Genomic DNA, 22,663 nt, shown 5'->3' with positions numbered 1-22,663 from the left:
TTGACCCCTTCTCAGTTGCCCTGTTTGTATGTGCCATTGGTTTCTCTTCCACCTCATCACCATTGCTCTGGAGACAGATTCCATTCTGTTTCCATCCCTGGTGAGTGGGGCATTGGAAAGGAACCTGGGGTGGTTAAGATGGGTGGAACGGAGCCTTAGGGCACAGATGGGCATCCCTCCTACTGAAAGATCAACCAGCAACATACCAGGGCCGGACACTAGGAAGGAAACATACCAGAAGGTAACAAGAACAGCTACCTGGCCCTAGTACAGCAGCTTGTAGCCCCCATTTGCAATGGCATGGGCTGCACACCCTCCAGCATTTCTGGTGCTGTTCTTAAAAGACATTTGCTCTCAAAGAGGCCAAGCGGTCTCCTGCCATTAGAGGCTGGTCAGTCTCCTGATGTTGCTTTGACTCTTCCTCAAGTGGCTTATCCAGCCACAAACCTGCTCCAGGATTCCACATATTGCCCAATAGCATCACTGTTCACCCACTAGGTGAGGCTGGTTAGAGCTCACCCATAAGAGAAGGCTGCTGGAGGTGTGGGAAGGTAAAGTTTTATTGCCTGTGGCTGGGAACCAAAAGTACCCCCGCTAACCTGCCCCTGGTGGTTGTGTTGCTGGGGGAAGAGCCTATCGCGGAAACTAGCATCTGGCTCCCCTCCCTGAAGGGGCCCCAGGGGGAAATGAGTGACCCCTTAACAACGCCTTCCTGCCAGGACGGGTGGCGGTCAGCTAGATCTTCGTGGTCCCTAAACGACGCCTAGTTTGGGAGCCTGTTCTGGGCCCTTGGGGAGGGAGGCCCCAGCGCAGCCCCGCACACGCACTGGGGGGAGGTGGGCACACAGGCCAAGGCTGGTGGAGCGGTGGGGTCCCCACTGGGCATCGGAGGGTGGAGGGCAGGCGTCCGGCGCGGGAGGTGGCGAGCGTCGCCAGGAGCCGGTGGCTCCGACAGGGGCGGGCCAGCCCTGCGCTGGAAGCGGGAGGAAGCCGAGACGTTGGCCCTCCCAAGTTCCTAGAGAGGCCACCGAGGCCCGGGGCTGTGACGCGCGTGCGCGACCCCTGGGCTGCGAGCCGGGCGCGGGGCTGTGGTGAGGCCGGGGGCCGACGGCGGGGCCGCGGGAGGCGGTGAGTGTGCGGGTGGGGCGGGGGCGGCGGGGCTGCTGGGCCGCGGGCGGCGGGCGGGCGGCGGGGGCACCTGCGGGGACCCGCGCGGGGCGGCGGCGGCTGCGCCCGGGCCCCGAGGCTGCGCCCGGGCCGGGTGGCCCGGGACCCCGAGCCCGCGGCGGGAGGGCGGGTCCGGGAGCGCCTCGCGCCCGGCGCCCCGAGGGAGGGTTTGGGGCGATGGTTTCCGCGCTTTCTCTCGGCCCATCACGCAAACAAAGCGCCCCCACTCCCGGCGATCAGGTGACGCGGTGAGTGACAGAAAAGTAAAAGTACCTGCAGTCGGCCAGGGCTTTCGTCGGGAGGCTTCCTGATATTTCAGGATTCAGGCGTAACTGTGCAAACTCCTGCACATGTATGTTACGAAATGGGATCACCCTATTGCTGGTAAAAACTGACTCTGATAAAACAATATCGTGATGAAATGTACATACATTAACCAAATGATAGATAAGCGTTTACTGTTTTAACCATTTTAAAGTGTGTAATTCAGTGTTATTAAGTTAATTCGTACTGTTGCTTATTGGAAAGTTATGCTATCTTCAAGTTGTGTAATCAGTTTGTTCAGATAATGGTTAATTTTGGTGCTCGCATTCTGATACCACAAAAACATGTTTCCAAGTGTCATTACAAGAAAACATTGTTTGCAGTTTATTTCACCTAATACACACTGCTCTTTTTCCAGTGTTTTAAGATGGAAGATTAGGTTACTCAGTTGAGATCTTTCTTTACATGTACATATATGAATAAAGCTCTGTACATACTTTCCTGTGTTCTCAGATGTTTTCTCAGTTTACCCCCAAATGTGACAATCTAGCCCTACCTGAGACTGGCAGGTGCCACTGTGCAGATGCTCATGGGCCTCTTCTCATACATCCAAAGATTGTCCGAACCAACAGGATAGAGCTCCACCACCATTCATATTGCTCCCGAACACTAATTTTGGTTATTTCAGTCTCTTGCCAGTGACGTCTGATGACCAGCAAATTCCATTGTCCACCACAGTGCTGAAAAGATTCTCTGACATCCCAGCAGCAGCACAGCTGACAGAGGCTTGGCTTGCACTCTGCTGTAGACCCTGGACAGGAGCGATGCCTCCAGGCAGGTGGTATGCTGTGCGCCCAGCTCAGGCCCAGGCTTCAAGAGAGCGAGGGCGCCTTCAGATGGTAAAGAAGGAAGAAGAGGGTGAAGGCTGCACTTCTGTGCAGGCTCCTAGGCCCCAGACGCTGAACCGTCCTGGCCAGGAGCTGTTCCGCCAGCTCTTCAGACAGCTTCGCTACCACGAATCTTCTGGGCCCCTGGAGACTCTGAGCCGGCTCCGGGAGCTGTGCCGCTGGTGGCTGAGGCCCGACATTCTGTCTAAGGCCCAGATCCTGGAGCTGCTGGTGCTGGAGCAGTTCCTGAGCATCCTGCCCAGCGAGCTCCGGACCTGGGTGCAGCTGCATCACCCTGAGAGTGGTGGGAAGGCTGCGGCCCTGCTGGAAGAGCTGCGGAGAGACTTCAGTGGGACACCATTGAAGGTGAGTGTGAGCAAGTGTGCAGGGCCCAGTGACCTCTGCCTGCGGGTGAGCCAGCTTGTTTGGGGGTAGGGTTGGCCTCTGAACCCTCAGCCTTGAGGAATACAGGGGAAGCCTTCCCTTGTCATTCCCGTGGCACCTGAGCATCAGCAAACTAGACCCTGTCCCAGGACCTCAGAGCAGGCAGCCCTTCCCACCTGCCCAGAGGACGATCGCTGCAGGAAGGGGGTTTGCAAGGATCCTTAACTAACAATGACACGTTTTTAGACACAGTGACTTAGTTTATATAGAGGCTGTCTCCACATCTTATCTTATTGGACCTGATGCTGACTGTAAGGTGGGGCGATGTCTCTTGCTTGTAAGGGGGACTCGTGGCCCCTCGGCACGATAAGGCCTAGAAGAGCAGTCTCTGTGCACCAGTCTGCTTTTTCTCAGTAAGCCTTTGAGGATTTGTTCTGTGCAGGGATGAGACTTCATTCCACACTGAACGACCTCAGTGTTCTTGCCCACGTTGTCCCTTTCAGAGCCTCAGTTTATTGAAAAGAAAATGCAAAACTGACCTAACAATGAGCAGTTGTTCAGTATGCATTTGAGTGCCTACCTTGGGCTTGGCCCTGGCCTTGGTGCTGGAAGCAGAGCTGGCTGTCCCAGTGCCTGCAGCAGAGCAGCAGGTCAGTTCAAGTGCACTCTGCCTCTCCTGCCCTCATAGGCGACCTTCTCAGTGCTTTCAGCATCTTTGGAGGTATTAAAACTAGCATTTATCATATTTGTGGGCTTTTATTTTTTATTTATTTATTTTTTTACATGTTTTTATTGGCGTATTCCCTGACCGGGATTCATACCGTGACCTCCTGGTTCATAGGTCAGGGCTCAACCACTGAGCCCCACCGGCTGGGTGCCAGGTACTTTCTTATGTGGAGCTAGACTCTGGTTCTCCCTCTCCCCTGCCGGGGCCCGCACGAGAGCCCAGAGAGGCTGAATGGTGAGGGCCCTCCCTGGGCTTTGTTCCCCTTTCCCCTCTGCCTGTAGGCAATAGAGGGCTGGCTCACCCTTCTCTGGTCTCCGCTCTTTAGAGTTTGGCCGCATGGCCTCCTCTCTGAGTTGCTTTCTGATTCCCATGGGGATCTCTCACATTTTCTTCTTCCCAGGACACAGCACCTGCCCAGAGCCCAGATGTGTGTTGGATGGGTACAGGAGCCCTGCGAGCCGAGCAGATATGGCCCTCTGCTTCACCTCCCAGGAACGGCTCTGCTCTGGGGGACCACCTGGAGCCTCCCTGTGAAACAGGGGTGCATGACTTCCTGACTGGGCAATCTGGTACTTGCCCCCTGGCACTACGACGCCAGCCTTCGCCACAGTTCCCCCATTTCCTGTGGTGTCCTCTTTCCACCATCTGTCCTCTCACCAGAATGCCTTTCCATCCTGGCCCTTAGCTCTGTGTCTTTCTACCTGTTCTGTGACCCATGTTAGCCCAGCCCCTCCTCCCTTGTACCCCCCACCCTCATTCCCTGGCCTCCAGTGCACACTGGGGAAATGAGAAATTGGTGTTTAACAACAGCCCATGCCCACTCCTGGGCCCCGGAGTGCTCTATGGGGGGGAAACAGTGGGCTGCCCTCTCTCATGGCTCTTTCTTCTGCAGATCCTCCTGCTGCACAGGTGCCTGCCCTTTCCCAGGGAGAGGGGTGCCCAGGAGATGCGGTGGCAGCCCAGCCTCAGGTGAGCCACAGGATGTTCAGTCTTTCGTGATGTCCAGGTGTTGCTGCCTGATGGAGCAGCTGCAGCTTTCCTGTGTCCTGCGTCTCTGTGTCCAGTGACCTCACACCCAGAGATTCATGTCCCAGTGACCGAAATATCCCCCCTGAGCCCAGAGCCCTTCTGCTGGGTGGTGGTCTTCTCTTTCACCCTTACCAGGTCCATCCTGTCCTCACTGAGAGCCACCCCATTCCCCTGCCTCCTCCTGAAAGCTGGGAACTGTGGGCCGGCTCTGAGGTAAGGACTGTGTTTTATAGGAGGCTCTGACTTTCAAGGATGTGGAGGTGACCTTCTCCCAGGATGAGTGGGGGTGGCTGGACCCTGCTCAGAGGAACCTCTACAGGGATGTGATGCTGGAGAACTATGGGAACCTGGCTTCTCTGGGTAAGGCATTGCTCCCCCTGCTCTGCCCACCTTTATTGCTGCCTTCTTACTGTTCACTATGGTGCATAGGAAGGGGCCTGACCTGGGTTTACATCCCAGCTCTGTACCTTTGAACCAAAGCAGAGCCTTCTCTTGACACACGGGGGTAAGAATGCCTGGCATGCTGGCTTATTGTAAAGATTAAGTCATGTGTGTCAAGTTCCTCTTCTCCTTAGGCATCCCAAATATGTCAGCTGATTTAACTGATTGAATTGTCATGTGGTGCCCACTGCCAGGGAATCCTAGTGATCCTTTTGGCAGTGACTTCTCTCAGCCTCTCCTGTATCTGCCCAGGGCTGTTAGGAATGGCTGTCTGGGCCTCCTGCCTTAGCTTCCTCCACCTGCCTCCCTGACCTTTCCCTCCTCCCTACCCAACCCCAGGCCCAAGAGGGTAGTTGTGTGTGACTCGTCTACCTTCCCACCCCATCCCCTCCCCTTCTCTTCTGCAGTGGGGCCTCTCACCAAACCTGCTCTGATCTCCTGGCTGGAGGCAAGGGAGCCGTGGGGCCTGAAGGTGGAGGCAGCTCAGCCGAAGGGGAATCCAGGTGCTGCCCCTGCAGGTGAGTTTCAGAGAACCTGCCAGATCCTGCTCTCCCAGCATCTCTTCTCTTCTCCTAAGGCCTTTCTCAGCAAGTCAGTCATGGGGAACTTACTCCACTGTTTGCCAGAAGGAAGGTCCTTATTAGTTTTGCTAAGGAATGCCAGGCCCTGGGCTTCTCCCTTCCAGACTGGCCTACCAGACATTCATTTCTGGCCCTGCCCCTTCCCCAGAAGCACTTTCAGTAACACTCTTCCCACCGGAGGGCTTCAGTGTTCCTTCTCTGTTTTGTTCATTGATGGTCCTCAGCTCTGGGCTGCACCCCTGTTGACTCCCCAGAGCCTACCCCTTCCTGCTCTTAGGAGCCCTCATTCCACTCCTGCCCCTGTTCTCTGTGCGGCCCTTCCCCCTGTGGTCGGCTTGCTCTCCAGTCCTGTCAGCCAGCCCTCCTTGGAGTCCCAGCCCCGGCTCTGTTTGTACTGTGGTTCCTGTCCCCTCTTGCTATTGACACTCACCTCTCAGCCTATTCTTTTTTAACTGGATGTGAGTCCTGCGCATGTCTATCTGCAATGCCCGTCTTGCTTCTCCTCCTCCCTGACCCTCTGGTTCCTGATTCACCCTTTCCTTCTCTGCTAAAAAATTGTAGTAGTACAAAATTGTACTGAAGTTGCCAAAAAATTATAGTACTAAAATTTGTACTAAGTAATTGTAGAATTGAAAATTAAATATTCAGCTGTTCAGTTTTCTTATGATTCCAGATTATCCAGATATCACAAACATATTTCATTTATATTTGAAATTATTGATGCTTTTCTTACTTTATATAGGCCTGTAGTATTATCTACTCACAGTCCAGTTGTCCAGGGTCTACAGGTTCCCTACACCTAGAGCTCTGCTCTCACCTTCAGTACTTCTCACACCGTGGCTTCTCAAAATCTTGTCACTGTTCTGTCATACCAGAAACTCTTCCGTTTTATACTTTTTTCTAATCATAACCTCATAATGTAAATCTCCCTTCAACTCTCATATTTGCGCACAGTGTTTCCCCTATTTGATTTTAGGTATTTGCCCTCATTCTCTCTCACCAACATCTTTGCTGAGGATCATGGAAGCATACAGTGTTATGGTGGGAAAGATCTTAAGAGTTCATCCTTTCTAAGGACACAAAGCATCAGACACAAAGCATCTTCCAGGACACAAAGCTTCTGGAAGATCAAACACGCTTTACATCTGGTTTTGCTTTTCACTTGCCCTGCTCACGTGACTGTGTTGCCTCAACATCTCTCTGTCCAGATGTCTCTACATCCATCCTCTGCTGATCATCTTTGCCCTCTTTTTCTTTCTGTCCATGAAGGAAAACTGGAGCTATTTCTAATTTTCTGTCTTTTTCTCAATGTGTCACCTCCTTCCTTACCCATAACGTGAAGGCTTTTCAGGTAGATAGACTCCTGATGATTCTGTTTCCTCAGTAGGACAAGTAATGAGTAAAAGCTTTTTTTCCCTTCTTTTTGCATCAGGTGAGACTCAGATGGAGAATTCAGAGTTACCTCCAAGGCCGGAGATTTCCAAAGGATCAGAGTCATCTGATGGGACATCAGGAGGCCTATATGGGGAGGTTCCTGGGGGACCAGGAGATGGAAATGCCTGTGAAGATGCTTTAGGGAAGCTAGAAGCACAACCCTCAGAGGAGGAAGGGAGCAGACTGCAAAGTGATTTCCTGAAAATAACACATGAATATAAAAACAAATCCCCAAAAGATGGATGTGATGACTATAAGGACCTTGGGGAACATCAGAATATGTCCTGCAGTCCTGCAGAACATCAGATTCTGAGGGCACAGAAATTCTTTCAATGTGATGACTGTGGTAAAGCTTTCAATCGGAGTTCACACCTTACTGGCCATCAGAGAATCCACACTGGAGAGAAACCCTATGAGTGTAATGAGTGTGGTAAAGCCTTCAGGCAGACCTCTCAGCTCATAGTTCATTTTAGAACCCACACAGGGGAAAAGCCCTATGAATGCAGCAAGTGTGGGAAGACCTATCGACACAGCTCCCATCTCATTCAACACCAGAGACTTCATAATGGGGAGAAACCATATAAATGTAATGAATGTGCAAAAGCTTTCAGTGAGAGTTACAAACTCTATGACCACCAGAGAACCCATACTGGGGAGAAACCTTATGAATGCAATGAGTGTGGAGCGGCCTTTACTCGGAATAAAAATCTTCTCCGACATCAGGTAATTCATACTGGTAAGAAACCTTACAAGTGTAATGAATGTGGGAAAGCTTTCTGTTTTAATAGAAATCTTATTGACCATCAGAGAATTCACACTGGGGAGAAGCCTTATGAGTGCAATGAGTGTGGCAAGGCCTTCTGTCAGAATAAAAGTCTTATTCGACATCAGCAACTCCACACTGAGGAAAGACCATACAAATGCAGGGAGTGTGGGAAAGCCTTCAATCAGAACTCTCAACTTGTTGACCATGAGCGAATTCACACTGGGGAAAAACCTTTTGAATGTAATGAGTGTGGTAAGGCATTCAGCTTAAGTAAATGTCTTACTCAACATCAAAGACTTCACACAGGTGAAAAGCCCTATCAATGCACTAAGTGTGGAAAATCCTTCAGTCAAAACTCATACCTCATTATACACCAGAGAATTCACACTGGGGAGAAACCTTATGAATGTAATGAATGTGGGAAGGTCTTCAGCCATAATGCTAGCCTTATGGTACACCAAAGAACCCATACTGGGGAGAAACCCTATAAATGCAATGACTGTGGTAAAGCTTTTAGTGACAGTTCACAGCTCACTGTGCACCAGAGAGTTCATACTGGTGAGAAACCTTATGAATGTAATGAATGTGGGAAGGTCTTCAGTTACAGCTCCAGTCTAATGGTACATCAAAGAACCCATACTGGGGAGAAACCCTATAAATGTAATGATTGTGGGAAAGCCTTTAGTGACAGCTCACAGGTCACTGTGCACCAGAGAGTGCACACTGGTGAGAAACCCTATGAATGTACTGAGTGTGGGAAAACCTTCAGTCAGCGTTCAACTTTGAATCACCATCAGCAAATTCACACTAGAAAGAAGTACTCAGGTCTGGCTCAGTTAGTTTCATAAGGCGTAAGTTTCCAATACAGCAAGGGACGTTGAATTAGGCTTTCTTTACAAAAAGGATGTTTACCCTAATCCTTTCTTGAATTACTAATCAAAGAACCTAAGGAATGTCTGCCTGGTCGTGAAGGTGGAGAGTAGGAGGAACAGTGCAGTCCTTTACTATTGTGGAAGTATGGACTCCGCATTTTTTATAATAGTAGGGTTTTTTTTCTTATTTTCTGCTTAAAAATCTATGTCATTTCTTTGTTATGCATCCTATAATCAGAGTGTGTTCTCCTTAGCTACAAAGATTGTATCTTCTTCATTCTATTCCACCTCCCTCATTTCTCAATTTATATAAAGTGATTCTCCAAGACTGATTCACTCTTTTTTATTTGAGCCAAAGCAACATGATGGAAGCAAGATCTCAAATGCTCTCCTTTTTTCCCCTCTTTGCTCTGGCCCTTTTAAAACTTTCCTTTTAATCCAGACCCTCATCACTTGTTCACCACCTAGAAACCCTTTTCTTCTTCCTGTTTGCTAGTCTCCATACCTCAGAACCTTTAAGATCTAGCCCATTTTGGAAAGACTTTCTTTCACAAATGCTTCTTAATTCCTCCTAAACTATTGTTTTGGCCTCAGTGCTTTGAGCTCACCTGTGTTACAATTTGCAATTGTGGAATTGCCTTGTCATCTGTTCTCCTTAATGTATGTGTGCATACTTCCATACCAAGGTAATGTAGGCTTTTTTTTTTTTAATATATCTTTATTGATTTTAGAGAGAGGAAGGGAGAGGGAGAGAGATTGAAACATCAGTGATGAGATAGTCATTGATCAGCTGCCTCCTGCATGCCCTCCATTGGGGATTGAGCCCATAACCCAGGCATGTGCCCTGACCGGGAATCGAACTGTGATCTCCTGGATCATAGGTCAATGCTCAGCCTCTGAGCTACACCTGGCCGGGCAATGTAGACTCTTTGTAGTTGGGTATGGTATCTATTTCTTTTAGCATATAGATAATAATTTTCATATACTCATTGTTAGTAATTTTTAAACCTTAACTCTCCAGTTGAACCATTCTTAAACTGGGCATGAACTTTCCTCCCACCACTGGATCAAAAATTTTAAACATGGTATCATAGGATATTATAATACAAAAATCCTCATTCTTATATTCTACAAGTACCCCTGGGATTCTTTTTTTTTTTTTTTTTAATTTTATAAAAGTTGATTTGAGCCAGTATTTTGAGGACATGCCTGGAAACCCTTGGAGTCTTATTACTATTCTCTCAGCCTCAAAGAGCTAATGGACCCTGGCTGGTGTAGCTCAGTGCTTAGAGCATCAGCACTCGCACTGAAGGGTCTTCGTTTCAACTCCTGGTCAAGGGCATGTACTAGGGTTGCAGGTTTGATCACCTGCCCTGGTCCGGGCATGTGCGGAAAGCAACCAGTCAACGTGTCTCTCTCACATCAATCTTTCTCTGTTTCCCTCTCTCCCTCTATTCCACTCTGTCTGAAAGTTAATGGGAAAAGTACCCTTGGGTGAGGAGTAACAACAACATAAAAGCTAATGGATTTGTGTTTGTGTGTGCCAGCTTGCATGTGTGTATCTAGGTTTTCCAGGCCGCAGTCATGTCCCACTGATAAGTACTTTTTCCTGCACACTGACTCCACCCAGTTCTGAACTAGCTGGCTCCACCCTGACGCCTAAGTTAACAAGTTAAGAACTGTCTCAAAATTTATGGCAAAGAAGACCCGACTTTTCTGGCTGTGGCAAAGATGATTGAAAAATCCCAATTAAAAACATTCTGGGAAGACTCATTCACAGTGATACAGTTTGTTGCTAAATAATAGAGGTGAAGTGATCTGATTTCCTTACCCACTAGTTCTGTCTACTGCAAGGGCCATCTAATTTCCAGCTGAGAAGTGTTCCCTAAGTTGTCATTTTCTTCTGGACCATCTTTCATCTCCAAGGGCATACGAAACAGGAAATCTTTTCAGAGGACAACCTTAAACCATGTGTTTCTTCCTTGCTGTAGGGTTCCAGTATTAGGGGGCCTTTACATGGAGAGAAAGTACCTCCTCCCACCGCCGGTTGTGGTGTTGCTGGGGGAAGAGCCTATCGCGGAAACTAGCATCTGGCTCCCCTCCCTGAAGGGGCCCCAGGGGGAAATGAGTGACCCCTTAACAACGCCTTCCTGCCAGGACGGGTGGCGGTCAGCTAGATCTTCGTGGTCCCTAAACGACGCCTAGTTTGGGAGCCTGTTCTGGGCCCTTGGGGAGGGAGGCCCCAGCGCAGCCCCGCACACGCACTGGGGGGAGGTGGGCACACAGGCCAAGGCTGGTGGAGCGGTGGGGTCCCCACTGGGCATCGGAGGGTGGAGGGTGGGCGTCCGGCGCGGGAGGAGGCGAGCGTCGCCAGGAGCCGGTGGCTCCGACAGGGGCGGGCCAGCCCTGCGCTGGAAGCGGGAGGAAGCCGAGACGTTGGCCCTCCCAGGTTCCTAGAGAGGCCACCGAGGCCCGGGGCTGTGACGCGCGTGCGCGACCCCTGGGCTGCGAGCCGGGCGCGGGGCTGTGGTGAGGCCGGGGGCCGACGGCGGGGCCGCGGGAGGCGGTGAGTGTGCGGGTGGGGCGGGGGCGGCGGGGCTGCTGGGCCGCGGGCCGCGGGCGGCGGGCGGGCGGCGGGGGCACCTGCGGGGACCCGCGCGGGGCGGCGGCGGCTGCGCCCGGGCCCCGAGGCTGCGCCCGGGCCGGGTGGCCCGGGACCCCGAGCCCGCGGCGGGAGGGCGGGTCCGGGAGCGCCTCGCGCCCGGCGCCCCGAGGGAGGGTTTGGGGCGATGGTTTCCGCGCTTTCTCTCGGCCCATCACGCAAACAAAGCGCCCCCACTCCCGGCGATCAGGTGACGCGGTGAGTGACAGAAAAGTAAAAGTACCTGCAGTCGGCCAGGGCTTTCGTCGGGAGGCTTCCTGATATTTCAGGATTCAGGCGTAACTGTGCAAACTCCTGCACATGTATGTTACGAAATGGGATCACCCTATTGCTGGTAAAAACTGACTCTGATAAAACAATATCGTGATGAAATGTACATACATTAACCAAATGATAGATAAGCGTTTACTGTTTTAACCATTTTAAAGTGTGTAATTCAGTGTTATTAAGTTAATTCGTACTGTTGCTTATTGGAAAATTATACTGGTTTCCATTTGTGAAATGCGTTTGTTCAGATACTGGTTAATTTTGGTGCTGGCATTATGATACCAGTGAAACATGCTTCCAAGTATCATTAAAAGAAAACATTTTGTTTGCTGTTTATTTCCCATAATACACAGTGCATGAGGCTGTAAATGCTCAACAAGTGACATCTATGGAGAAAAATAGAAAAATCTTGTTTGTCAGGGTGATAGTTTCAGCATGAAGGAGTGGTATGTAAAATGCAGTTTGTTAAACATGAGGCGCATCTCTAACCTAAGGCCACCGTTCTGTCCTCTGACTTGCACTGGCCCAGGAAATCAGGTCTCCGTCCTGGTGAATGTGGTGGCCAAGAAAGACCATCCTGTGTCACACTGTGGTTCAAAAGTGAAGACTCATTAATATTAGTCGGTTACTTTACAAGGAAATATCGGGGAGTGTTTTTAGCCATTTTTTGATTGATTTCAGGCAATTTCCGTCTGTTAATGCATGCTTGTTTTTCTGCGCATTCAGGGTCTGACCAAAGAAGCTGCTTTTACATGTTATGTTAATGCTGAAGATATCAGACAAATTTTGGTTAAAAATGTAATCCTTACCCGAGCCAGGGAGAGCTTGTTTCTTAATTGAGATTTTTTGTAAGTATATTTTAACACTTTAAGTGTGTACCGGAAGGGGAATCTTTCTTTCGTGGCCATTACTGAGAAACTTGTTTGCTTACTGTCCATGCATAGAGTAACCCTATCTACCCTCACACAGGTAGGAAAAACATGAGAATAAGAGACTACTTCATGAGGATTTTTAAAGGGAAACAAAATGACATTGCATATGAGTCGAAGGAGCAAAATGACATAAAGAAGATGTCCTGCAGAATGGCCAGACAATTGCTTGGGATTTTCCCTGTTCTTTTCAAAGTGTGTGTTTTCATTGTGGGAACGAGAGTGGGTTAAGGTATGACTTGCTGAGAAGAGGCCCGATCCAGCTCAGGTTGCTTCCTAGACCCTGGCGGCTCCCATCTGTGGTAGAATCTTAACAAGTTGATGAATGAAGCTTTTCTTCTGTCCTCAAAAGCTAGTTGGGACATGAGTCACCCTGTGGCATTAGGATACCTGAGTTTAATTGCACAGGTTCAGTTCACTGGCCCCCATCTCTTTCCTATGCCCTGGGTCTTTAATTCAGAGTTTGAAAGACCCCCTCCTGGGCCTTTTCTCTTTAGCTTTATCCAAGTTCATGGTTTCAGCAGCTGGGCTCCCCTGTCCTTGAAGCCCTGGGCCCTTTGCCATGTTATCAGGCACCACCTTCACTCTTCTGCTTGTCAGTTTTCCCACCGGCTGTTTACAAATACTTCACTATGTGGTTGGACATTTCTGCACAGCTCCTTTAGAACAGGCCAGCTTGGAGGCTTATTTTTGTTGGCAATTTCACTGTGAGTCTCAATTTCCCAAGACAGGTCATTGCCATGTATATTTCCTGCAGGTTGTATGTCTTCCAAATATTTGTCTGGCCTCAAGTTCATTGTCTTTAGCCTTACTTCACCTTCAGCATCAGTGTAGATCTTTTCATTCATTAGTTTTCTTGTTTTCTCCAGTCTGTTGTGCAGGTTTAGCTGGGAAAGTCACACTCCTCTCTGTGACTTCCAGCTTCCTTCTGAGCAGTGTTCCTGTTTCCTGTTCACACTGTTGGAACTCACCAAGGCTGGAGCCTGCCCCTCTGGCTCCTGAAGCACTGTTCTGTCTTCTGCCTTCCTTGGTTATGGTGTGTCTTCAGGTCTCCTTTTATAAGTCTTCAGTTACTTATTATTTCTCCCATTTTCCTTTGCTTATGTTTTCTCTGAATAATTCTTCTTACTCTGCCCCCCTGCCCCCTCCTTTTTCAGCGCAAGACTTCATTTCTCTGCTGAGACTTTAGCAGCCTCCTCAGCACGCATGGCCCTTAAGGTATTTCTTTACCTGACTCCTGCCTTGGAGCAGGGGTGGAGTTTCTTCTTGGAGCTGGATGATGAGCCTCTGGGTGAGCCTTCTTCCTGTCTCAGGCACAGTCATTTCTTTCTTATGGGTCCTAGCAGCACTTGCTGAGTCCAGGAGAAGGTGAACAGGTCTTGTTTTGTAATGAATGTAGGATAGGATGGCTTTTGTTTTAGTATCATGGGTGAAGGTAGTGGTTTCTTTAAATTTGCTAGCAGTGGTGAGGGATGGAGGGTGCCATAGTTCCAGGGGAGACGACCATCATCTGAGACTTGGTGCACTTTGTTCCAGGTGCCCAGGCCTGCTGTCCATATAACTTTCACACATGGTCTGAGGTAGGGGTCCTACTTCATCGTTTGTTGTCTGGACAACCAGTTGTTTCAGTGCCATTTGTTGAAAAGTCTGTACTTTCCCCTTTCAGTGTTCTTGAGGCCATCATCAAGAATAAATTCACTATAGATGTATGGATTTATTTGGGGGCCTTGGTTCTATTTCATTGATCTATATGTCTGTTCTTATGTGAGCACCACACTGTCTTGATGACTATGGCTTGTAAAATAAGTTTTGAAATTGGAAATTGGGAGTCTTACAACTTATTTCTCAAGATTCTTTTAGCTGTGCTGGAACTCATGAGTTTCTATATTGACTTTATTAGCAGCTTTTCTGTTTCTACAAGGAAGTCAGCTGGGATTCTGATAGAGATTGTGTGGAACCTGAAGATCAATTTGGGGAACATCTATTGGAGGTGGGTTTAAAGAAAGGAGATAGATAGGGAATTAGAGATTTGACAAACATCCAGAATTACAGAATGTGGGATGATAGGACAAGAAAACGGTAAGAACATGCAATTTTGAAACAGAATTTATGGTCATGTGGATTACCAGGTGAAATGCCCAATAGGCAAGTGGAAGCTTGTGATGGGTAGAGAAGAGAAATAGGACCTGTGAGACCAGCATTAGAGCAGTGAGAGTCAGTGAGATCTCTGACAGGGAGAACAGGAAGCTCTGAGGCCTTAGTGCCTACAGTGTCCAATGAGAGAGCAAGGGAAGGAGGAGAAACCAGGGAATGGCGGTGGGGGGCAGAGATCTTAGGGGGAAATCAGGTGAGGCTGGTGCTAGGGAAGCCGTGTGGAGAGGAAGTGGTCAGAAGTATAACTTCCTTATGAGAGGTGGAAGAGAGGGAGGGCTCAGAGACCAGTTTTCAGTTTCACCAGGGACCTTGTCCTGTGCCCTCCATGGAAAATGCACAGCACACTTAAGGTAATGCCTGTGTGGATGAGGGATCAGAAACTGTGAGTGTGGAGCTGCCTGTTTTTCTCTTCAACCCACTCAATGGGATACAGACCTTATTGAAGCCAAGGACAGGGCTTCTCCACTCATAGATTTCTTCCCTCCCTCAGCTCAACGTGTTTCCCCAGTGCCTGCCCCTCCCCAAGTGGGGAACACAGGAGACCAAGCAGCAGCATCTGTGCTTCGGATGGCTAGGCCCCAGGTGAGCTCATCTCCCGGGTGCTGGCCCATTCTGAGAATGCTCTTGTGGCTTCCACTGGAGCTGGTCCCTCCTACTGAGTTCGTGGACTCTCTCTTGCCCTGGACTTGTCCTTTTAAATATGTCGTCCCAGTTCTCCCTTCTGCACCCCTTTGCCCACCAGGGCTCTTACCCTGTGCTCTTGGTATCCCTGATGACTCTGCCCTTGGGGGTGGGAATGTCTCTGAGCAATAGAAGCTTGTCATTGCAGGGGTCTGCAGCATACAAGTGCCTGTCTGTGGACTATGCTGAGAAGAAGCGGGAAGGTCCAGCACTGAGTCAGAGAGCCCTGTACCACAGCATCGTGCCAGAAACTGACCCCAGCATAGCCTCACTGGGTAATGATTCTGTGCCCCAGTAACTTAGCATCTGCATCCTTCATGTTTTCTTCGCTATGTTCTTTTTCTTTTTAAGCCTTTTATTATGAAAAAATTGTAATATAGACAGAGCAGAACAGTATAATAATAAACCTCTCTGTGCCCATCACCCAGCATTAACAGTTATCAACATTCTCTTGACTTCATAATGGATTTGAGCTAGGGTGGTTTAATTAGAGTTTGTAAGGAATAGAGAGCCACTCAAGTTATTGTAAGTGATGAGCTGTGCTATTTACAATAAGGCTAAAGGAATGGAAACCTTGTACAAACTGATCAGCTAGACTGACTTTGCGAAGAAGGGGCTCATTGAGACTGGAGGATCCTGGGAGCCTGAGTAACAAAAAGAAAGACATTTTTATGCTAGTGTTGTACTAGGAATGTAACTTAGCTGCTGCCTGCATATCTGTTTTCTCTTCCCGCTGATTGTGATCCATCATGGGATGAGCTGGGTTCATTGGCACAAAGCATAGTTGGCTCAGCTTCCCTATGAGCAAAAACTGGGGCTTGACAGTTTTTTGGAAGGGGATGTTGTGGGTTAGATTCTTTGATTGACAAGGCTAGGACAGTAGTCAACTCTGGAGAGGTGGCCTTGGGAATCACTTCTATCTCAGTTAAGGGACCAGATATCTTTAACTTTCCATATGGTAAAGTGGCATGAAGGTGGTGGCCCTAAGATGAAACGAACCCAATTTTTTTGGTTTTAATGACTGATGTTCTCCTTTCTACATTTTTGTACTAAAAAATTCTAGAATTCAGAAGCAAATATTTACCTGTTCAGTTTCCTTATGATTCCATTTTATCAAGATATCACAGACATATTTTCATTTATATTTCAAATTATTGATGCCTTTCTTAATTTTTATAGGGGTGCAGTCCTAGCTCTTACTAGTCCTGTGCTCCATGCTCTATAGGATCCCCACTCCTAGAGTTTTGCTCCCCCATTAGGTACTTTGCCCAGCATTTCTGAACCCATGGCTTCTCAAAATCTTGTCACTGTTCTGTCATACCAGAATTGCTTATATTTGCCCTGGTATGTGTGGCTCAGTGGTTAGAGCATTGGCTGTCAGACCAAAGGGTTGCAGGTTCAATTCCAAGTCATGGGCTCTTACCTGGGTTGCTGGTTCAATCCCTGGCCGTGGACGGAGCGAGTGTTGGAGGCAACCAATAGATGTGTCCTTCTCACATTGATGTTTCTCCTTCTCTCTCTCTTTTTATGTCCCCCCTCTCTCCCATTCTCTCTCTAAAAAAATAGAATTGCTTCTTTTTTATACTTTTTCCTAATCACGCCCTCATAATGTATATCTCCGATCAACTCTCATGTTTGCCCACACTGTTTCTCATATTGATTTGAGGTATTTGCCCTCACTCTGTCCCCCAAACATCTTTGCTGAGAATCATGGAAGCATACAATGTCATGGTGGGAAAGATCTTAAGAATTGATCCTTTACTAAGGACACAAGGCATCAGAGCGACTACTGGAAGATCACCCATGCTTTACATCTGGTCTCTTGCTTTGTACTTTCCCTGCTCACTTGACTGTGCTGACTCAGCATCTCTCTGTCCTGATGGCTCCTCATCCATCACTGTCCTGATGCCTTCTCTTTGTCTTTCTGTCCATGAAGAAAAACTTGAGCTATTTCTGATTTTCTATCTTGTTCTCAATGTGTCACCTCCTTCCTTACCCATAACGTGAAGGCTTTTCAGGTAGATAGACTCCTGATGATTCTGTTTCCTCAGTAGGACAAGAAATGAGTAAAAGCTTTTTTCTTCCTTCTTTTTGCATCAGGTGAGACTCAGATGGAGAATTCAGAGTTACCTCCAAGGCAGGAGATTTCCAAAGGATCAGAGTCATCTGATGGGACATCAGAAGGCCTATATGGGGAGGTTCCTGGGGGACCAGGAGATGGAAATGCCTGTGAAGGTGCTTTAGGGAAGCTAGAAGCACAACCCTCAGAGGAGGAAGGGAGCAGACTGCAAAGTGATTTCCTGAAAATAACACACGAATATAAAAACAAATCCCCAAAAGATGGATGTGATGACTATAAGGACCTTGGGGAACATCAGAATATGTCCTGCAGTCCTGCAGAACATCAGATTCTGAGGGCACAGAAATTCTTTCAATGTGATGATTGTGGTAAAGCTTTCAACTGGAGTTCACACCTCATTGGCCATCAGAGAATCCACACTGGAGAGAAACCCTATGAGTGTAATGAATGTGGTAAAGCCTTCAGGCAGACCTCTCAGCTCATGGTTCATCTCAGAACCCACACAGGCGAAAAGCCCTATGAATGCAGCAAGTGTGGGAAGGCCTATCGACACAGCTCCCATCTCATTCAACACCAGAGACTTCATAATGGGGAGAAACCATATAAATGTAATGAATGTGCAAAAGCTTTCAGTGAGAGTTACAAACTCTATGACCACCAGAGAACCCATACTGGGGAGAAACCTTATGAATGCAATGAGTGTGGAGCGGCCTTTACTCGGAATAAAAATCTTCTCCGACATCAGGTAATTCATACTGGTCAGAAACCCTACAAGTGTAATGAATGTGGTAAAGCTTTCTGTTCTAATAGAAATCTTATTGACCATCAGAGAATTCACACTGGGGAGAAGCCTTATGAGTGCAGTGAGTGTGGCAAATCCTTCAGTCGGAATAAAAGTCTTATTCGACATCAGCAACTCCACACTGAGGAAAAACCATACAAATGTAGGGAGTGTGGGAAAGCCTTCAATCAGAACTCTCAACTTGTTGACCATGAGCGAATTCACACTGGGGAAAAACCTTTTGAATGTAATGAGTGTGGTAAGGCATTCAGCCTGAGTAAATGTCTTATTAGACATCAGAGACTTCACACAGGTGAAAAGCCCTATCAGTGCACTGAGTGTGGAAAATCCTTTAATCAAAACTCATACCTCATTATACACCAGAGAATTCACACTGGGGAGAAACCTTATGAATGTAATGAATGTGGGAAAGCCTTCAGTCATAATTCTAGCCTTATGGTACACCAAAGAACCCATACTGGGGAGAAACCCTATAAATGCAATGACTGTGGTAAAGCTTTTAGTGACAGCTCACAGCTTACTGTGCACCAGAGAGTTCATACTGGGGAGAAACCCTATGAATGTATTGAGTGTGGGAAAGCCTTCAGTCAGCGTTCCACTTTTAATCATCACCAGCGAACTCACACTATGAAGAAGCTCTCAGGTCTGGCTCAATCAGTTTCATAAGGTGTAAGTTTCCAAGACAGAGGGCAAGGAACATGGAATTATGCTTTCTTTATAATAAGGACGTTTGCTCTGCTTCTTTCTTGGGACCACTAATCAAAATGGGCCATTCCCTACATGCTGTCTGTTAGCTCATGAAGGCAGAGATTGGGAGGAATTGTGCATTCCTTTCCCACTATTGGGGAAGTATGGATGCACATTTTCTGTACTCATAGGGTTTTTTTTCTCATTCTCATTTTCTGTCTAAACATCTATGTTATTTCTTTGTCATGTGTCCTGTAATCAGAGTGTGTGCTTCTCAGGGACAGAGGTGATGTATATCTTCCTTATCCTATTCCACATCCTTCATTTCGCTGTTTGCATAAAGTCATTCTCCAAGACTGATTTGCTCTTCCTCCCTCTCTCTTTTTAAAAAATTTTTATGAGTTTTATTTGAGCCAATCTGACAACATGATGGAAGCAGTATCTCCAATGTTCTCCTCTTTTTCTCTTTAGTATGGCTCTTTTAAAATTCATCACTTGTTAAATAGATAATCTTTAATAACTCCAATTGAACCATTTTTTAAAATATGTTTTTTATTGATTTTTAGAACAAGAGGGAGAGGGAGAGAGAGAAACATTAATGTGACGGGGGGGATCAAACCCACAACCTAGGGATGTGCTCCGATTGGGAATCAAACTTATTTGGTGCACAGGGCTGACAGGCAACCAATTGAGCCAAACCAGCCAAGGTGAACCATTCATAAAGTTGCCATAAACTTTCCTCCCACCACTGGGCCAAAATTTTAAAAGTTGAATGTCATAGGATATCAGGCACAAAAAGCCTCATTCATTTATTCTACACATACCCCTGGGATTCTTTTTTTTTTTTTTTTTAATTTTGTAAAAGTTTGAGCCAATATTTTTAGGACTGCCTGGAACCCCTTGGAGTCTTGCTACTGTTATCTCAGCCTCAGAGGACTAATGGATTTGAGTTGAATGTGCCCATGTGTGTGTGTGTGTGTGTATCTAAGTTTTGGATTTGGCAATCATGTCCTACTGATAATGTAATTTTCACTGCACACTGACTCCAGTTCTGAACTAGCTGACTCCACCCTGATACCTAAGTAAACAAGAACTGTCTTAAAATTTACTGTTTTAAAAGTCCAATCTAAGATTCCTTATGAAAAGTTGCAGCAAAGCATGGTTTTAAAAAGCCTATATGGGCAATCACTATTCTTGTTGCACCTATTTAAATAAGGCAAGTATTACAAGAATAGACATATTTTGCTAACAAATTACTCTCAGTGTAATTATCTTTGCTAAACATTGGAGTAAATGTAAAGAGAATAATTTTATTTCAGTAAGAAACTAGAACATACCCTTGGGAATATCAGAATGTAGTCCAAATTGTGGTGTTGGAGGTTTTGTTATCTACCTGTAAGCTCGACTGGATCCTGAATTTTATAGGTTACTTAATCTGGCTAAAACTCTTCAAATTTATCTTTTCAACTTTCTCCTACTCTTCTGAACTGGAATCATTAAGAAGAAAGATTGCTCAGCTGGCTCAGCGGTTAAGCATCAGTCTAGGATCCAGGAGATCACAGTTCGATTCCCGTTCAGGGCACATGCCCGGGTTGCGAGCTCTATCCCCAGTCGGGGCGTGCAGGAGGCAGCCAGTCAATGACTCTCTCATCATTGATGTTTCTGTCTCTCTCTCTCCCTCTTCCTTCCTCTCTCTGAAATCAATAAAGATATATTTTTTTTAAAAAAAGATTGCCCATGAACCTCATTGAAAGCGACCATACTGGATCTCCCTCACTACTTAGAAAACAGCCAAACTTCAGGGCCTTGAACCTTGGGTTTACATCTTCTGATTAAAAGGGCTGCTGCAGCCTCTTGGACCTGCACACCATCTGGGGATATAAAATTAAAACAGATGAGGGAGGTTCCTCCCCAGAAGCAGAGGACATCTTGAAGTGGACAGCTCTTCCAAGATCACTAACCAAGATCTTCATCTCCAGTATGAAATCTTTTATCATTTTGTCTTTTTGTTACTTGCCTTTTCTCCCTGTTAGTGCATGGGAAACAGTACTCCTTACCTCTGACACCTATTGCTGAATCTTCTGCCAAGGCCATAGCTGCACAACAGAAGTCCCGAGGCTTTCTTGCTAAGGTGATTTTAGATAATTGCTTTAAATTGCTCATTGGCTGAACAAGGAGTAGTCTGTGCCATAGCAAGTATCTCCTGCTGTATTTGGATCCACCTCTCTGGTACTATGTAACAAATAAAAGAGATTAACAAGCCAGTTAGCTAAAACAGGTTGATGCCTCTTCAGGTACATTCTTTATTTGATTCGCACTGGTTTGACCCATGGGGACCTTGGCTAAGGAGGTGCATACTTCAGTCTCTTGGTATGAAGTGCGGATGGGGAGGGTAATACCTCCTCGTAGCCATCACTAGTCTCCCTGGTGTGCTGTGTCCTCTTAAGGGTCTTAAATACATGTTTGCAGACATCAGCACTATATCAAGTGGTCTCACTGTGCGTGGAGAAAGAGAAACAAAATGACCCATGAAATGAATGGTAGAAACAAGTCTTCCACAAATCTGGTAAAACACATTTCATGAGTTTCACAGTGGGACAAGAATAGCTTAAACGAGATGGTGACTAAGAGTGATACTAATACCAAATTTTTGGTCACTCTCCCATGTATGAGAAGATGACAAAAAGGGGAGACTTGTTAAAGGGGCCATTAGACTGATGTGATGCTAATACTTTGGTGGTTTACCTAAGTAAACCGAAGGCTAAGCTGAAGTCAATTCCTGTGAATGCCTCAAGGTCAAGGAAAACAGCCTATCACAATGGCCACCTGGGCTTTTCCAGATGATCCAACCTGCGTAAGCTGTAGCCAATCAGAAGTGTGCTGTGCTTCCTCATCTCTAAAAAACCTTGTCCCTAGCACCTGTCGGCGGAGCGCTCTTAACCAAGTCCAGTTTGGCACCGCCTGGCTTGATGTTTGGTCAAATAAAGTCTTAAAAAATTAAATGTGCCTCAGTTGATCTTTTAACAGTACATAGTGTTGGTGACGTTAAATGGACATGGAGGCCCTCATATACTACTAGTGGAAATATACTTAGTATTTTAGTAAGAAACCTAGTGTCAGTTGGAGAATGGCATGAACACTCAGTTTGGACATGTAAAGATAAAAAAATTAGAATTGCTTCCTTCAGTCCAGGATCTCTGAAGTCAGCAAAGGACATAGGATCTATAAAAATATGACGGGTACAGGATGGATGTAGGAAGTGTCACATGGTCTCATGTTTTCTGGGACTCCAGTAAACAGCAACTAAATGACCTTACTGCTATTCTCTTATTTTCTAAAATTGGTGTCCTCAGAACTGAGGCTCATACCAGGAGGACTGGAAGCGAGCATCAGGGAAGTGCCTTGGCTGGCCATGCACAGACAGCAGCAGCGGAAACTACGAGGTGGTGGCTTCGTGAATGAAGTCCTTCCTGCTTTTGAAAAAATCACCCCTTGTTGCCAGACTTTGCTTTTTGTCATCCTGAGGTCCTTGGGACATGGCAACAGTCATCTGAATCAAGGAATCGCAGTGGGCAAACAGTAGTTGTAAATTTAGTCAGGGCTATGGGAGGCCCGAGACGGGTGCTTGGCTCTCCCAAGCTGCCTGGCAAACCCCATCTTCTGGTTTTCCCATTTATTAACCCACAACGGTGCAGCCAAGATGACTCAATAAATAAATAAATATACGTGTGGAGACTTCTATAAATAATGTTGTGAAAACAGATTTCCACCTGTTATGTTCATACTCGTGGAAAAGTTATTTTTGATTCCAGAGGCCTCAGCTCCTCCCAGTGAACCATTTGAGTACCT

At 47.1% G+C, this 22,663-nt stretch overlaps 1 protein-coding gene across 4 annotated transcripts; it reads left to right on the top strand.

The window, feature by feature from the left end:
• The first annotated feature begins 1,062 nt into the window (after positions 1 to 1,062).
• LOC308568028 (uncharacterized protein) lies at positions 1,063 to 22,235 on the top strand. Of its 4 annotated transcripts, none has more exons than XM_081160386.1 (9): positions 1,063 to 1,128; positions 2,120 to 2,684; positions 3,830 to 3,998; positions 4,322 to 4,398; positions 4,692 to 4,818; positions 5,307 to 5,417; positions 6,913 to 7,637; positions 15,394 to 15,520; positions 17,346 to 22,235. In XM_081160386.1, the coding sequence occupies exons 2-9, from the start codon at positions 2,256 to 2,258 to the stop codon at positions 18,791 to 18,793; spliced, it is 3,213 nt and encodes a 1,070-aa protein (XP_081016512.1). In that variant the 5' UTR covers positions 1,063 to 1,128; positions 2,120 to 2,255; the 3' UTR covers positions 18,794 to 22,235. The 4 variants fall into 4 exon arrangements, with proteins under 4 accessions (XP_081016512.1, XP_081016511.1, XP_081016510.1 ...); XM_081160385.1 differs by having other exon boundaries at positions 1,070 to 1,091; positions 2,170 to 2,684; XM_081160384.1 differs by having other exon boundaries at positions 1,072 to 1,128; positions 2,170 to 2,684.
• Positions 22,236 to 22,663: the final 428 nt, after the last annotated feature.

This window comes from Miniopterus schreibersii, assembly GCF_964146895.1.
Source record: "Miniopterus schreibersii genome assembly, chromosome: 15".
Taxonomy (NCBI): domain Eukaryota; kingdom Metazoa; phylum Chordata; class Mammalia; order Chiroptera; family Miniopteridae; genus Miniopterus; species Miniopterus schreibersii.
This window is presented reverse-complemented; position numbering and strand designations above follow the sequence as displayed.

What these genes read in the sequence shown, in the direction of transcription:
- LOC308568028 (XM_081160383.1), top strand. Translation starts at nt 1,532, where the DNA reads ATGGGATCACCCTATTGCTG. An exon ending in AAAATCTTCTCCGACATCAG is followed by an intron (nt 7,638 to 15,393) that starts GTAATTCATACT and finishes TTGTCATTGCAG; the next exon opens with GGGTCTGCAGCATACAAGTG. An exon ending in CCCCAGCATAGCCTCACTGG is followed by an intron (nt 15,521 to 17,345) that starts GTAATGATTCTG and finishes TTTTTGCATCAG; the next exon opens with GTGAGACTCAGATGGAGAAT.